This window comes from Myotis myotis, unplaced genomic scaffold (assembly GCF_014108235.1).
Source record: "Myotis myotis isolate mMyoMyo1 unplaced genomic scaffold, mMyoMyo1.p scaffold_m19_p_3, whole genome shotgun sequence".
Lineage (NCBI taxonomy): Eukaryota > Metazoa > Chordata > Mammalia > Chiroptera > Vespertilionidae > Myotis > Myotis myotis.
This window is the reverse complement of record NW_023416335.1, coordinates 149,755,165-149,773,478: the sequence shown is the minus strand read 5'-3', so window position 1 is coordinate 149,773,478 and position 18,314 is coordinate 149,755,165. Positions and strand designations below refer to the sequence as shown.

At 41.7% G+C, this 18,314-nt stretch overlaps 1 protein-coding gene across 6 annotated transcripts in view; it reads right to left on the bottom strand.

The window, feature by feature from the left end:
• The window catches only part of GRIP1 (glutamate receptor interacting protein 1), a 669,834-nt gene that overhangs the window by 56,065 nt on the left and 595,455 nt on the right, over positions 1-18,314 (bottom strand). For all 6 annotated transcript variants that reach the window (XM_036297634.1, XM_036297637.1, XM_036297636.1 and 3 more), the window contains one exon: positions 8,725-8,805. In XM_036297634.1, coding sequence (XP_036153527.1) covers positions 8,725-8,805 — 81 coding nt within the window. The remainder of the gene's footprint in view (positions 1-8,724; positions 8,806-18,314) is intronic.

Genomic DNA, 18,314 nt, shown 5'->3' with positions numbered 1-18,314 from the left:
TTGTTGTTTTGTTTTTGTTCTTCTTAGTTCTCTGTTTACACTAGAGTGTGACCCAAAACAGCTGAACATTTGGGGCATCTGAGTGGGCTTGTGCACTTTGGTCTTCACTGTATAGTTCAGGCTAGGCTGTTTCTTTGGGTCAGATGGCTCTGATTCTTTCTCTTGTTTGGAGGGTATTAAGCCTGGCTACCCGGTTTCTTTGAACTTGGGGTTCAAAGAGGTGGGGAGGAGACTAGCAGTCTCAACATTCAGTATGTAAACTTTCACCTACTCTGTTTTCAGAGTAGCCATGCCACACTCAGCTGTGCCCCCCAATCCAGAGACCCTTGGTTCCCAGAGACTAAAACTAGGCTTCTGCCAGGGAGGAAAGGGGTGTCTGGCTGTGCTGAGTGGGAGAAGGCATCTAAGGGACTAATTCATTCTTTTCCTTATTGACACTATTAAATATGTCCTCCATTTTCTCCCCCTAATAGACTTCCAACCAATACTCCTGTCATAGCTCTACCATCACTCTCACTTCCAAAAGTTCTGGATTTCCACCATTTCCTGGGTCTCTTGGGAGTTTAGGATATAAATCAGGTTCCCTGCCAGCTTTCTCTTCTGCTTCTTTAAATTCATCTTTCTCCATGTTCTTTGCCGCTTGCAAATTTTGTTGCTGTTGTCTATTTTCCATTTCCTCTTTTCTTTATGGTTTTTGGCTTTTTGAAAAATCTATACTGTCATTTTAAAATGGGGTAAGAGCTAAATCTATGTGTTCAAGCTATCATCTTTGACCCCTGAAGTTTTAAAGTTGCTAGTCATTCTTTGTTATCAGAAGCTATTCTTAAAGTGAACATGGATTCTTTTCCTCTCAAATAGTTGTTGGAAGAGCTAGAAAATTACAGAATTTATCATTTGTTTAAAAAAACTTTGTAGTAAAAGACAGGTGAAATCTTCTGAATTTTTAAGTGAATTAAATGTGAATCAATAAAGTATTCCAGGAACATGCTATAATATGTAGCCATTCATAGAATTTACTCTGCTAGTTAAAGTACTTTGCTCAATGGGCCTGATAAGTGTCCAATGTCATTGGAGTAACACACACATGATCATTCAGTTTTATTTTAATTACATTTATATTACTTGACAAGTGAAACAAGTTATTTGATTTTGAAGTGAGTAGAGATTTTATTGCAAACTTGGCAAAAAACTTCAACTACTCTCTTCTAAATATGCTTAAGACTTTAAGGGAAAACGATGGATTTGTTGTGCATGTCATGAACTGCTTAATGATTTTATTTTTTAAAAAGTGAGACTTTATTCTTGCAAACAATCTGGTCACAATTGAAAAGGAAAGTCAACAAATTAACTGCACTCCCCAAATGCTGTCTTTTGCTTTTTTAATATGGGATCTGGGGAGGTTCACCAATGAGATAGAGACAGGGATGAGTGGTAATGTGACGGCAAAGCCAATGTTAAGTCAGACAGATGGGTTTGGATCCCTATTTAGCCTTTATAGCTCTCAGTCTTTGGGAAGTTATCCAGCTGAGCCTTACCTTCCACTTGTAAATGGGCATAGATGTCACAGGGCCACTTTGAGGATTAAACGGGAAGATACATAAATTGCTTAGAGGCATGCTCAGAACAAATCAGATACAAATTCGTATAATAAAACCAAGGAAGACAATGTCAATATCAAAGGGACTTTACTGAAAACTGCACATGACAACCAGGATCCTCTGACTTGAGAGGCAGGTGGGCTGCACTCTCTGGCTTCTGATTGGGTGAGGTGTCAGAACTTGAAGATGCTTCTTCCAGTCACAAACTGCATCCTTCTGCCAGGTCGTTCACTTCATTGTTATGATAAATTATTACATGGTATTGCCATAACATCAATGAAAGTAAATGCCTTATGCTAATGTGCTATGAATGTCTCACCAAGAACTTCAGAAAATTAGTCTAAAACCGCTCACCACATCCAAATTCAGAGGGATTCATTTCTCAGTCAATTAGGTATGAAGAGTGAGCCTTAAGCCAAATGTGAGAGGCTCTGATGGTATCGTTCAGAGATGGAGGCCTGTTTCTTACCACTCAGGAGTTTCACAAGGTGAAGAAGACAAAAGAGGAGTTTGTATAAAGATGGTGAGAACCATCAATGAACCCTTGCAGTTCCTTGGTTTCACTAATAGCACTCTGTGTATGTTTGAGAAAGGGTCTCTTGATTTACTCCTTTAGCATAATTGCCATTGGCACTAAAGCTGGTGGGGGCAAAGCTTTGATTTAAATATTTCAGAGGACTCTATGGGTAAAATAAATAATGATCATCATAATGAATAACATTTGTTAGGATTATAGTTATATACAAATGTAAATAAATATATATATATATAGTTATATAGGGTGTTTTAGGCATTTTACCTATAGTAATTCTTTTAATCTTCTCAACTATGTTACAAAGAAGGTAAAAAGTGCACCGTTTTATAGACAAGGAAACTGAAATGAGCTGAGGGAGATTAAAAATGGAGGCAGAGTAAGTGGATGCTGCACGGACATGCTTCCAGGAACAAACTGGTATTACAACTAAAGTACAGAAAAACTTCCTGAATAATCAACAGAAAACTCACAGGAGAGAACCCTGACACCCAAGGATCAAAGATGGAGACTGCATAGAGACTGGTAGGAGGGGCAGAGGCGTGAAAGGGCTGGGCAGGCGCCCACAGATGGCAATTGAAGTCCTGGAGAGATATCTCAGCTATGAGGGGTGCCACTGAGAACTCTGGGATCTAATCCCAAAGCTGGGCTCCCCAGCAGAGAGAACCAAAACTGAGCCACATGACATCTGGCTGTGAAAAGCAGGGCGCTATCTTCCAGGAAGTAATAGCTGAAAATTCAGGCACCCTCTTAAAGGACAGCACACAAAATTCCCTGTGGAGCCACCCATCTTGTGCTCTGGCAGAGGTAGGGTGAAGTGGACTGAAGCTGTGAAAGCAGAAGTCAGGACTGGGGATAGAGCTCAGAAGGCAGACACATTCATTTTTTGGGCTGAGTCATTCCCTCATGCAGTGGAGCACATCTTTCCCATGTAGACATATGCCTAGCCTGGGCAGAAGAGAGTAGACACACCCTATTGGGAAATACCTTGCCCTAAGGCCACTTAAGAGATTAAAAATAACAATTAGCCTCCAGGCAGTAGCAACTTCCCCACCCTGTTGAAAAAACTCTCACCACACCAGAGGATGATTGCCTGTGGGGCAATTCAAGTCAGAATCCTGTCAGTCTGTAGACAGAGGTGGTCTCTGGAGGCTTTAAGTCTTTGCCTTATCTAATTAGTCAGAGACAGCCATTAACACTGTCCTGCACTAGAGATTGAGAGGGATAGAGGATCTACCTAATACATAGTCACAAACCCAAACAGAAAGCCAAAATGAGGAGACAAAGAAACAACCCCCAAATGAAAGAACTACAGAATTCTCCAGAAGAAGAGATAAATGAAGCAGAGATAAGAAATTTATCTGAAACAGAGTTCAGATTAATAATGGTAAAGATGCTCAAGAGCATGAAAAAAGATATAGTAACTATGAAAAAGAACAGTCTGAGATAAAAAATGATATAACACAAATAAAGAACACATTGGATGGAATACACAGCAGATTAGGGGAAGCTGAATCAGTGAATTAGAGACAGAGTTGAAAATATCACTCAATCAGAAAACCAAAAAGAAAAAAAACAATTAAAATAGGGGAGGACAGCTTAAGGGAGCTGTGGGACAATGTGAAACATAAACAATATTTGAATAGCAGGTGTGACAGAAGAGGCAGAAAGGAAAAAAGGCATAGAGAAGGTGTTTGAAGAAATAATGGCAGAAAATTTCCCTAACCTGGTAAAGGAAAAAGTATCACAAGTTCAGGAGGCACAGAGAACCCCAAACAAGAAGAACCCAAACAGGCCCATGCCCAGACACATCATAATTAAAATGACAAAAATAAAAGACAAAGAGAGAATCTTAAAGGCAGCAAGAGAAAATAAAACTTTTACCTACAAAGGTGTTCCCATAAGGCTAAAACCTGATTTCTCATCAGAAACTCTATAGACCAGAAGGGAATGGAATGAAGTACTCAAAGTTATGGAAAACAAGGATATGAGACCAAGATTACTATATCCAGCAAGGCTATCATTCAAAATAGACAGTCAAATGAAGAGCTTCCCAGACTAAAAAAGGCTAAAGGAGTACATCACCACCAAGCCAGCATTACAAGACATGCTGAAGGGATTGCTGTCATGAGAGGAAGAAACAGAGAGAGAAACCTAGTCATTCAGAAATATAATGGCAATAAATAAGTACCTCTCAATAATAACCCTAAATGTAAATGCACTAAATGCTCCAATCAAAAGATGTAGGGTAGCAGAATGGATACAAAAACATGACCCAACTATATGCTGTCTACAAGACACCCATCTCAAAACAAAAGACACACACAGGATGAGAGTGAAGGGATGGAAAAAAAATTTCTATGCAAATGGAAAAGAAAAAATAGCTGGAGTAGCAATACTAATATCTGACAAAATAGACTTTAAAATGAAGGCCATCACAAGAGACAACAAAGGTCACTACATAATACTAAAGGGATTGATCCAACAAGAGGATATAACCCTGGTAAACATATATGCACCCAATATAGAAACACCTAACTATATAAAAAAAAAAACTTCTAGAGGACTTTAATGGAGAGATCAACAACAATATGGTCATAGGAGGGGACTTTAACACCCCTCTAACTTCACTGGATAGATCTTCCAGACAAAAACTTAACAAGGAAACAGAAACTCTAAAGGACACACTGGATCACATGGATTTAATTGACATTTATAGAACATTTCACCCCAAAGCTGCAGAATATACATTCTTCTCAAGTGCACATGGGTCATTCACAAAGATAGACCACATGTTAGGACACAAAACAAGTCTCTACAAGTTCAAGAAGATTGACATCATATCAAGCATCTTCTCAGATCACAGTGGCATGAAATTAGAAATCAACTACAGTAAAAACACCCAAAAGCATTCAAACACATGGAGGCTAAATAATATGTTTTTAAACAATGAATGGGTTATAACGAGATCAAGAAAGAAATCAAAAACTTCCTGGAAACAAATGAAAATGAACACACAAAACCCCAAATCTCTGGGACAGAGCAAAAGCAGGCCTGGGAGGGAAGTTCATAGCACAACAGGCATACCTCAAAAAATAAGAAACACAGCAATAAACTATATATCCCTACAACTTAAAGAACTAGAAAGAGAACAACAAGAAAAGCCCAGAGTAAGTAGAAGGAAGGAAATAATGAAGATCAGAGCAGAAATAAATGACATAGAGACTAAAAAATAAAAAATAAAAAAATCAATGAAACCAAGAGCTGGTTCTTTGAAAGGATAAACAAAATTGATAAACCATTAGCCAGATTCATATAGACCAGGAAACTGGGTACAAAGAGATTAGACAGTCAAGGAGGGGGGCAGTTGGGCTCTGAGTCCTTGCTCTTAATCATTTTCCAAGCCAGTGCTTCTTCAGTCCACACCATAGCCTCTGCACAGACATCTATATTCATCACCTTCTTCAGAGGCTCATTTCCCAGAGAGCACAGTGGCTGGCAGAAGACTGTTTATCATTGACTCCTTATTCATTCACTCAATAGGTAAACATTCAATGAGCACCTGGTATGTGCCAGGAGCTGTGCTAGGCTTCAGGAGTTCACTATTTCATAATAATGAAAATGGATTCTGGCTTTTCTTTTCTTTTAGCAAATTCTGCTTTCTCAATGGGCAAAATATGAGCATTTTCCACAAGGAGACACAAACTCAGGATGGTGATGATTAGTTGTTTAAATGGAGCTGTAACTCTAGAAGGGCTGACAAGCATGTTTGACAAGCTTATGTGTCATTTCTCCATCCAGCGAACATCACACTTTAGCTTCCATGAATAATGTTAGCTTAGGGCCAGCTAAAAGTCAGGCCATTCTTGTCGGGGGTGGCTTGGGGTAGTTTCCATTATTGGTATTAAAATCAATTTTAGAAGTCATACTTAGTGCATATGTAGCATCATCATATAGTGTGATTTTAAATGGTTCTTCATGTGAATAAAATATTTTATAGTTGTGTGTACATGATTACACCTTAAACAAATTGAACATATAAATATTGACTTAAAAAAAGGAATATATCACAGGATTTGTTTTTAAGTGAATACTCTCCTTTATAGTTAAATCACATTTTAAGTATATCAATTTTAAGAATAAATCTGTTGTATAAGAACACAAAAAAGACCTTTTCCCTAATAAAAATTTGAGAGTAAATTAACTGTGTGGCAAAATGTGTAGCAACAGAAACTTCTGAGGAGGTGTCTTCAGTATATGCACTAGCAGTAGCATCTCTAAGGCAGGGAGTGTATTCTCCAAAATTCAGCACTGGGCCTGGGCATGGTGGCCACTCACAATGCGTTCATTCAATGAAGACAAAAGGACGAAAGAACGGAGTGGAAGGCAGGGCCTCTGTGCACAGCCAGCAAGCTATGCACTGCACAACTCCAGGAGGTACCACTTCCACAGCCAATTCTGATGAAATAAATAAACAGAATGGAATAAATAGAATAAATGAGAGCATGGAGTTACAGAAGCTATCTTGTGCTCCAAATATTTTTATTGATTGATTGATTTGAGAGAGAGAGAGAGAGAGAGAGAGAGAGAGAAATAGATTTGTTGTTCTACTTATTTATGCATTCATTGGTTGATTCTTGCATGTGCCCTGACCAGGGATCGAACCTGCATCCCTGGTGTACTGGGATGACACTCTAACTGAGCCACCCAGCAAGGACCATATTTTTAGAATAGTAAGTTCTGATGAGCTCTCTTTTAACTTCACTAATCACAGCTGTTGTCAGAATAATAGTATATCATCTTTGCTTCAAATTGAGCAAACTGAGAGGTTAAGTGACTCAATTAAAGGCATATATGACTTTAAGGACCTAGAATAGGTCTGGAGTTGCCAAAATTCCATTTCACCTTTCTATTTATGGTATAGAGGCACATCAGACACTTCAACCCTACTTTTCTCCAGTAAATCACACTGAGGTTTGGTGGTGGTGGTGGTGGTGGTGGAGGGGGTGGGCGGGTACAGATTCTCTCTTATGCATATTGTATTATACTGGTGTGTGCAATTTATTAGTTATAAATAACATTTCATTTTCAGTGTTAAATTTATATGGTCAATGTTGAACTGGACAGCCCCCGTTTCATACTGTCCAATTGAGATCTCTTTATTTTTGCCAGAACCACTGACATAAATGCTATGCAGCAGAGTGTAATGAGGCACTTTCATGGAACCTCATCACTCTTTCTTGAAGGGACCACCCCTCGGTCACAGACATTGCCTCTGTCTCCTTTGGTCTTTATGCATTAATCATTTGCTTCATTTCCTGGGGGGAGGGGACATTTATGGATATAGTTTATGGATATTAAAAGCAGTAAAACCTCAATTTCCATTCTATAAAACTCCATTGGGGCTGAAATTTTCAAAGTTATTTTACCAAAGCAGTTATAAATCTAGAGCCTGATAAGAGGAGGGAATGAAATACATTTATATATATATATATATATATATATATATATATATATATACACACACACACACACACACACACACACACACACACACATACACATACACACACACATATATATATTTCAGAGAGGAAGGGAGAGGGAGAGAGAGATAGAAGCATCAATGATGAAAGTGAATCATTGACCGACTACCTCCTAAACGCCCCACATTAGGGATGGAACCCGCAACCCAGGCATGTGCCTTGAGCGGAAATCAAACCCTGACTTCTCGGTTCATAGGTCAATGCTCAACCACTGAGCCATGCTGTCTGGGCTATGTTTTCTTTTTCTTTGTGATTTGGTTACTCAGACACCTTGTATCATGGAGGAGTTCAGGAAGTTACTAAAGTAAACACTGTTTTAGTCTTGCAAAATAGATTTTAGCCCTAACCGATTTGGCTCAGTGGATAGAGCGTCAGCCTGCGGACTGAAAGGTCCCAGGTTCGATTCCGGTCAAGGGCATGTACCTTGGTTGCGGGCACATCCCCAGTTTGGGGTGTGCAGGAGGCAGCTGATCGATGTTTCTCTCTCGTCGATGTTTCTAACTCTCTCTCCCTTCCTCTCTGTAAAAAACCAATAAAATATATTTAAAAAAATAGATTTTAGACGCACAGTGACCAGATGGGAAAATGGTCTTAAAAGTAAATAAATGTAATTTTTGTTAGTTAAATAGATGACTGTGAAAACTAAATCCATAATATATTGAAATGTAGAGAACCTATATGCATTTATATGCTCACCTAGTTATTAATGGAGGATGGTAAGAGACACATTTATTGAGCACTTATTACTTGCCAGGGACCACACTAGGTATATAAATGTGTTATTTTATTTAATATAACTCTGTATTTTATAGATATCATTTTCATCTTACAGATGAAGAAACATAAGATTGGAGAGTATTACAGCAACTTGCCCATTGACACAGCTTGTAAGTGTTGGAGGTGGGATTGGCTCCACATTTTTGTATCATTATGTAGAAACTTGTCAATGACACTTAAAACGTTTGCCACACCTGTAAACCGTTTGACAATACAATTTTCTAGTGTAATTTTTAGCGACCACATTTTAAAAGAAATCACTTCTACTTACAACTTATGGTTATTCCAAGTTCCACGTTGTGCTTTTTAGGGAGCTTTACATGAAATGTTCCACTACTCGGGATGACAGACTCTGTAATTTCAAAACAAAAGAGAGTGTTTATCAAAGGTCGGCAAGAAGGGAGCACCAATCAATGAAAATGGACCAGGAAACTTGCATCAGAATCCCCTGTAGTTAAAGCTGTACAACTGAAGAAAGGTGAGTGCCTGTAAAATCCTGGAACCCTAAGCTCCTGGTGAAGAATGTCCTATCCACAGCCACCGTGCATAATTCACAGCAGCAGTCAAGGTCACTGTTTCTTCAGTGTCATTCAGGGAACATGGGCATCAGATTGACCTGGGATGCAAGTTAAAAATACAGATACCGGAACCATCCCAGATCTACAGAAGGAGAATGTCTGAAGAAGAAGCCTAGAAATCTGCATTTTAAATATGTTCTTCAGGTGACTGTTAGGCATAATGAAGTTTAAGAACCTCAAACCTAGTTATATATTTTTTTCTCCCCTAACCATATTTTCCCAGAGTTTACTATTCAGCAATTCATTTTTTTCAACCCTTGTTTGAAGGTACTAGCGGGAAAATATTTTAGGAAAGTTTTCAATTTGGTGTGATGGTTGTTGACTTAGGAGGAGGGGAAGGGAGGTGCCTTAATTTGTAAAGAGAAAGAGAGAGGGAGAGTGGCAGTAAGGGAGGGAGGAAAGAGAGAACCATCAATTTTTGTTCTGCTTATTTATGAAGGTATTAGTTGATTCTCTCCTCTCTCTCTCTCTCTCTCTCTCTCTCTCTCTCTCTATATATATATATATATATATATATATGTATATATATTTCAGAGAGGAAGGGAGAGTCGATAAACAATGAAAAGTACACCTAAAGAGGTAGAAGCAGGAGTGATATTCAAAACTTTTCACAACCAGGATGGTTGCCCATAACCAGTCAGACTGGATGCTGAGCACAGCTGGGAACACAGGGGCCAGGGAGGCCCAGGTGCACCAAGGTTGACCCTTTAGTTTCTGGATCCTGTGGAGCTCCAGAAGGTCCCAGAGAGGAGCCGGAGAGTGACACTGGAATAGGGTGAAGGTGGGCTCTGAGACTGGCCACCTGGTATAGAAGGAAGCTGAAACTATAGTAACAGAGAGAACGAGTGAGCGCTGGTTGAATCTCAACTTTGGATGGAACTAAGTTGATTTTACCAGGATCTGACTAATATTTTAAAAAGGAAAGGATTGCTACATATTCTTAAATATATTCTTAAAATTTCTTTAACAGCCTGGGAGACCTTTATAAGATTAAAATGGAAATATCCTTTGAAGAGATAACATCTATTCACCCTAAATTGCTAATGACTATAATTATTTCTTGAAGGTTTTGGGAAGGGGTGGCAAGAAGGGAGGGAAACATTAGAATAAAGGGAAGACTGTGGGATGGCTGAGCTAAATGGCTTTTACTGCTTGCTTTTGCTGAAGGCCAGCGCCCACCCCCCCAACCTACCCACAAAGAATTAATGACAGTGGCTGTGATGTGAGAACTATTGGGTCCTCAGGCCTCTGGCCCCAATTTTTTTTAAAATATATTTTATTGATTTTTTACAGAGAGGAAGGTAGAGGGACAGAGAGTTAGAAACTTCAATGAGAGAGAAACATTGGTCAGCTGCCTCCTGCACACCCCCTACTGGGGATATGCCCGCAACCAAGGTACATGCCCTTGACCAGAATCGAACCTGGGACCCTTCTGTCCGCAGGCTGACACTCTATCCACTGAGCCAAACCAGTTAGGGCTCTGGCCCAATTTGTTAACCACATATTTAACATTTTGAGTCCCTGCAAAGCAGGGTAGAAGTTGGGATGGCCTCATGGAAACAGAGTTAAAATACTCCCTTCCTTGCCCTGCTTTAACTTGCCCTTTCTGGCCTTCTGTACTTTCCCACGAGGAATTTAGGCAGTAAACTTTTTACAAGACCTGAATCTGATCTTCCAACTCAGAAGATTCTCCATTGATTATTAAACTGCTGAACAAATAAAACTTTGGATTTGCTGGGCTCTCCACCTGTAATGTCACCTATAAAAGACTCTTAAGACCCCTAGGACTCTACCTGTAAAAAAGCATTCCAGTGTTTACTCTCAGGGGAGTGCACGAATCTGTTACCTTCTCCAACTTTCTCACCTGAGGATATGTTTAATGATATATATATATATATATCTCCTATATAATAAAGAGCTAATATGCTAATTAGATAGACGGCAGAACGACCTTCCAGAATGACCTTCCTGAATGACCAGTGGGTGGGGGGTGGGGCAGCCGGGCCACAAGGGCCTATGTTTGCACAAATTTCGATCATCGGGCCTCTAGTGTCTCTCTCTCTCTCTCTCTCTCTCTCTCTCTCTCTCTATATCTCTATATATATATATATATATATATATATATATATATCTCCTATATAATAAAAGCCTAATATGCAAATTGTCCCCTTGGGCGGTCGTTTGACCAAGAGACTGCTCACTATGACGTGCACTAACCACCAGGGGGTAGCATGGAACATGGTGGGTGCAGCAATGCAGCACTGGCAGCGGGAGGCAGTGGAGGCACTGCTGGCCCTGATGGGCCCCCACGAGAGCGGGACTACGGTGGGATGGTGGAGCAGGTGAGCAGGCGGAGCCAGGCCAAGGCGAGTGCAAGTGGGGGCTCGATCACCCCACCGATCGCCCCACAGACAGTGACCAGCGGCAGTGGCGGGCAGGGCCGCCCGGCTCCCAGGCGCTGAGAGCGTTGGGCAGGGTCCCAGCCTCCATCGATCGCCACGCAGGCGGGATGGTGGAACAGGTGAGGGGGCAGCGCCAGGCAAGGTGGGGTGCCAGGCGGGGCTGTGGGGTTGGGAGCGCGAGCTGGGGCTGCGAGGCTGTGGGCATGAGCTGGGGCCCAATTTCCACAGGCTACCCTGAGGGACCCCCCACCTGTGCACAAATTCATGCACCGGGCCTCTAGTGTGTGTGTGTGTGTGTGTGTGTGTGTGTGTGTGTGTGTGTGTAGAGAGAGAGAGAGAGAGAGAGAGAGAGAGAGAGAGAATCGGTTGCCTCCTATACTCACTCCAACCCGGAATCAAACCTGCAACATTTTGGTATGCATGGGATGACACTTCAACCACCTGAACCACCCAGCCAGGGCCTTCCTCCCACTCTTCTTAATCCTGTGAGGTGTGGTCTAGTGAGGGCCACAGACTGAGATGCCCCCTCTGGCATTGCTGTTATCCTCCCCTAACACTCTATTGTGCCAGGAAGGACGCTTATTTATTTATTTACTTAGAATTGGTACCCTCCTCATTTCCCAAAGGACTTGAGCTAGATACATTGCTTATGCCCCCCAGAAGGTTTTTAAAAAGCTGGCTAATTTTGATATATTGGGGCAGACAAAGAGAAATGCGGCAAGTTAGAAATATGTAGGTGAGCTCTACTTTCTTATTTCAGGTTCTGCAAGTGTCAGAAATATTTATTACCAAAATATTTTTCAGTTTCATGCCTTCCCTCCATCTCTTTCCTGAGTCTTCTCCATCCCTTGTTCCAGTAATGGAAGGCTAATGGACACCTCCTTCCCACCCCTAAGGCCACAGTTTAAGAATTTGCAATGAGCATGCAGACTGGGGGCAGAGAAGGCATTGGGGAGTGGCCATTTCCCCCAGTAGCCAGTGTGCCAGGAGAAGGGAGAAAGAAAGAAGTGCAGATGAGGAGAGAGCACGAGGCCCCAGAGAGAACCTGCACTCAGCTGGATGGTCTTTGATGTCTGGTCCTAGCTCTTCCTGGGGCTGCCTCCGTAAGGGTCGTGAAACACCCGTGTGCTTCCCGTGAATGCCTCTTTCCGTCTAAACCAGCTTGAGTGCATCTCGGTTGCTTCCAATGGAAAGATCTCTGATGCACACATTAATCAAGTAGAGGAAATGGGGTGGGGCTAAAGGGAAAGGCCCCACACGAGTGCTCACGGGGTAACAGAAAGAAATTGTTTGATTATTCAGATGAAGCATGCACGTGCCCTAAGGAAAGGCACAAGAAGCTATAGAGGAACAAATGGCTTCCCTATTAATGGAGCTCATTTCATGTATGTCTCAGTGTTATTTATTTAAGAAAAAAGTTCTCTGTGAAAGGGGAGGGGAGCCTATTGTATACTTGTATATGTACATATGTATCCATGTAAGTATAGGACATCTTGCCCATGATACTATGCCGATATAAGTGAATGGTAAGGGCTGGGAAACACTGATCTAGAATAGTTACCATAGCAACACTGCTTTTATACATTTTTCATGGCGGGAACCTTGACCAAGATTAACATTGTTAATGACACTGGAGGGGGTATTATCACTTCCTGGGAAACAGTAATGGATCACTTTTGACTACATAAGATTTGAAATATTCATAATGATGAACAAATATCAACAAATAAATCTCTTTGATCAAGCTGTGTCTTCATTTTAATCTTTAAATGCCAACATGATTTATTTTATATTTGGTCATTTTTCTCCCTGTATAATTACTTAGTGGCTAAAGCAAAGGAACATTTAATTTGGGGTTTCTTACAGAAATACTAGTAAAGAGAAAAAAGGTCCAATATTTGGAGAAACAATAGGTTTAGAATAAGTAAATAGACTTCATTCAAATCAGGCTCCCGTGTGATTATTTTGCGCTTCCCTGGTTTTGCTTTATCTTTGTTAATACTATAATTAAAAACACATTTGGGTAAACAAAGACTTCCTTTTTTCCAACTGGTCTGCTTTTTCTGCCTGAAGCATTCACTGTTGGCACAGGAAGATAACCACCACATCTGAGTCCATCAACCTTGTGAGATTTGAAAAAAATTAAGGATTCTAAGGGGGATGAGTGTAATGTTCAACTCCCATCCACTCAGAGAAAAACACCGGGGGTACCAGTCATGCGGGCAAATAGCATTTGATAGCATTTTCTCTGGGAAGTCTTTTCAGAGTTAAAGTAGAAACTTCAAGTATTCACAATACTGTAGATTGGTATTTGAAAAGACCATATTGAAAAAAATTGTGCATATATTATGAGTATAGTTTTATAAAATCATATATGGTAAAATAATGTAAAAAATTCCATTAATGTTACTACAATGTTGTTTGTACAGTAGCATTAAGAGATAGATTTAAACAAAAGTGCATTCAGTCAAGCTTCTTAGCCACTTACAATGATTATAAGATAGAGATTGCTCATCTCTAAGACCCAGTAGCTTGGGATGATACCTGGGTACAATATATTTCTGAGGAAGAGTTTTGGAAATGGATGGCTCACATCCAGACGATTAGGAGCGAATCCAGAAAAACAGGGCAATCTTGAAATAGCTCGTGTCCAGACATTTCCTACCAATATTTCAGGTTCTCTAATGGCAGTTGGGAGTTGAAAAGAATGATGAAGTTTAGAATAGCTAATAGGGAAATCTGTGAGGAAACCACCCAGACTCATGTTAAAGGATTTTTCAACTGGGCAGTGGGCCAAGCAGAGTCCAGAAGCTATAACCTGCATAGTCAAGTCCGTGTGTGTGTGCGTGTGTGCGTGTGTGTGTGTGTGTGTGTGTGTTGTCAGGAGACCTCAGTGGCTGAGGAATAAGAGCAGAGGTGGTAGATGATTCGATTGAGCCAGAGGCTGAGATTTCTGGAGAAGTTTCAACAGAAGGAGGATTTTAGTCACAGAGGTTCAAATTTTTGCAGAAAGAGTAGGTGAATAATTACAATAACAGCACCAAAATCATGATAATATTTATGAAATGCTTACTCATGTCACTTTCCTAAGCACTGTGTGTGCATCAGCAAAAGGCGTGAGTGGCTGAAGTGGAGAGGAGTGGAGGCAAATATTCAACCAGAGGACTGGGCATTGGGAATGCGGTGTGGTGGAAGGACCATCCACACAACTAAATTTCTCGGGCGGAGGGCAGGACTTGGAGTGAGGAGGCGGGTAGATGCTAGCTGCTCTTGCCATGTCGAGCACAACCCCATCAAAGAATCTCTGCATTTGGGGTTTCCTCTTCTTGGCAGCTCTGCCCCAACATGTTCAAATGGCTTGCTCACTTCATTCAGGCATTTGCTCAAACATCACTTGCTCAGAGAAGCCTTCCCTAACCGTCTATCACTCTCTGTGTGCCCAGATTTATGGTTCTTAGCCCTTCTCAAGCTCCATCCAATGTTGTGTAGCATATTTATTTGCTTATTGTCTTGTCTTCTCCGGTAGAAAAATGTATCATATCAGGGACCTTATGCTTTTTGTTCATGAATGTACCCCCAAAATAGTTCTTGGAATACAGGAGGCTCTCAGCCTGGAGATGAATAATGTTCAGTGACTCTCCTGAAGGACCCACATCAGGAGACAGGTGCAATTCAACAGACTGGGTTCTACTCAGGAATTTCAATTTGCATGAAGAACTGACTTTACAGCCAGTTTCTTTGGGGTTCCTGGCCTCTGGATGCTGCTTGTTTCTGCTCACCTGCCCCATTTGTCTCTGTACAAATTTTCTCTGACTTTTATTTCATTTTTGTCCTGACTTTAAATTATATATAGCTGTTTCACCTTTGCTGAAGTATCCAGCTAGCATCAGCCAGTTCTCATTTCTGATTCTTAAGAGAAACAATCTAACTGGCCCAACATGGGTTTGGTCTCCTCCCCTTTTAGTTAGCTGTGGCCAAGCGAGAATCCAGTAAGGACCCTAAGAGAATCAGTCAGATGGCAGCGAGGGCATGGTTTTCAAAGAAGGCTATCCGCCCAGCAGCCTCAGAATGTCATTACTACAATCACAGAACAGACTGGTGGAAGGACTCACCATCCAGTACCTTCACTTACTTAAAAGGGGGGAACTGGGGTTCAGGTAAGGACACTCAAGGTCATACAGCAAAGTGAAGAGTAGAACCCAGTCTGTTGAATTGCACCTGTCTCTTCCAAGCCATATGAGGTTGCCTCTTCAAAGAGACGTTAAGAGTTCCCAGCATGAAACAGCTGGCTTTCTGAAATGCACCCTGCCCTCCTGGCATTGCTTGCTGAGAGCAGGCAGCTCTCCTGTGCACCACGGGCCGTGGAGCAGCATTTTCCCCCTGGGTGCCAGCAGTGGAATGGCCGGCACAATTTGACCTTCTTCATAAGCAGTATCTAAGGATTAACTTGTGCTATAAACACATTTTTATTTTATGTGTATCCTCAATATTTGTCCACTGTTTAACCTATACTTAATGTATATGTATATTTTATGTACTTGTTGATTAAATGCTTTAATATCTTAGGTTTAAGCTCCTAAAAATTAGACACTGTGCCCATTAAGCCCACATTGTTCCAAGCTTGCTTAAATAAGGGACAGTAGACAGGGACCTAAGGGCATCTCCCTCTGCCCTCGGTTACTCCAGAAATAACCCGTATCGATCGGATAGAAATGATGTAGAAGAGGACCGGAAAAATATATGCTCCCAGCCTGTCACTCCCTTCTCCCTTGCTCATGGCAGACATCACTAATTGATGCCAGCATCCTCCTGCTGAGCAGCAGAATCCTCAATATAACACTCTCGTTAGTCATTAGCAAGTACTAGAATCTATTGGAAACTTCTGGAAACCTCAATCTTAATCTCTGGCTCAATTTAATCGTCTACTCAATATCCCTCACTGTACCCATTTTTCTTCCTGAAGACTCCCAGTGACTGAAGTACTCCCTTTCTTTCCAGTCTGTCAGGCCAATCCTTTATTAACTTCCATCCCTCTCCATCCTAGACTTTTGCAAACACAGGCAGTATGTATAGTGGTGAGAGTGTGGCCTTCAGACCCGCACCGCCTGGGTTAAAATCCCAGCCCTACCTTAAACTGCTGGGCCTCCATTTCCTGGGGATGTAATAATAGTAATCTTCTCCATTGTTGTTATAGGGCTACGTGAGCTAATGCACACACAGTACTCCTGACCAAAAAACAAACAAATAAACAAAAACCTTGCCAAAATAATGAAACAACAACAACAACAATGAATGACTTGACCATGCTGGTTAGAGCTTCTGGACTCTGCTTGGCCAATCCCTTTACATGAGTCTGGTTGGTTCTCTCACTGATTTCTCCATTAGCTATTCTAAGTCTTCATCACTCTTCAGCTCCTCAAGATGCTGACCTTTTCACCCTTGCTTGACAGTCCCTACAAGGACTCCCTAATCACAACTAAAAATATATTTATACTAGAGGCTCAATGCACAAAATCTGTGCAAAAGTAGGCCTTTGCAGCCGCGGCGGCTGCCTTGATCCCCTCCTGGTAGCTGCTGGTGGCTGCCTCGATCCTGAGGCTGCAGCCCTGGCTTCGTCCCTGAAGGACATCCGATCTAATTAGCATATTGTGCTTTTATTATTATAGGTTCTCTCATTCTTCTCTTCAAACTCATAGGAGGAGCTCTTCTATTTTCTGTCTTAGACTAATTATTTCTGTATGTTCTAGATAACTTCCCCTCTTATCCATTTGGGGACCCAATTTCATCAATTATCTCTTTTCTCCATTCATTTCAGGCCTCAAACATGCTCAAATCTCTCCAATCTTAACAAAACAAATTAACACCCCTCTGAACTCTGAATACCCCTCTGTTGTCCCACTTTCTTTCATCTATAGCTAATTTAAAAATATATTTTTATTGATTTCAGAGAGGAAGGGAGAGGGAAAGAGAGATAGAAACATCAATAATGAGAGCAAATCATTGATTGGTTGTCTCCTGCATGCCCTCCACTGGGGATCAAGCCTGAAATTGGGGCATGTGCCCTGACTGGGAATCGAACTGTGACCTCTTGGTTCATAGGTGGATGCTCAACCACTGAGCCATGCTGGCTGGGTAAACAGCTAATTTTTTTGACATTGCCAAATGTTCCCTGCAGCATACCAGATCTTGGTTGAGAACCACTGATATAAGATACAGTAATACAAAACAGAGCACTGAGTATATAATTAGAGGCCCAGTGCACGAAATTTGTGTACGGTGTGTGTGTGTGTGTGTGTGTGTGCGTGTGTGTGTGTGTCCCTCAGCCCAGCCTGCACCCTCTCCAATCTGGGATCCCTCTCACAATCCAGAACTGCTGGCTCCAACTGCTCACCTGCCTGCCAGCCTGATCACCCCCTAACCACACCCCTGCCAGCCTATTGACGCCTAACTGCTCCCATGCCGGCCTGATTGTCCCTAACAGCCCTGCCAGCCTGGTCGCCCCTAACTGCCGTCCCCTGCAGGCCTGGTCACCCCCAACTACCCTCCCCTGCTGGCCATCTTGTGGAGGTCATCTTGTGTCCACATGGGGATGGCCATCTTTGACCACATGGGGGAGGCCATCTTGTGTTGGTGTGATGGTCAATTTGCATCTTACCTCTTTATTAGATAGGATGTTATGAAGTTCTAAAAAGAGAAGCCCATAGAGGCCTCGAGTCCCTTTTATCCGCTCACTGCATTTTTCCTGCCAAACCCTTTTCCAAACACCAATTCCTTGGCAGATAGCAAGCACAGCTTGTCTGCATTCCACTCTCCCCTCCCTCCCTTTTCAGCTCACTGCAGTCTGACCCTAGTCCTCCGTTCTCTGAAACCACTCTGCAATG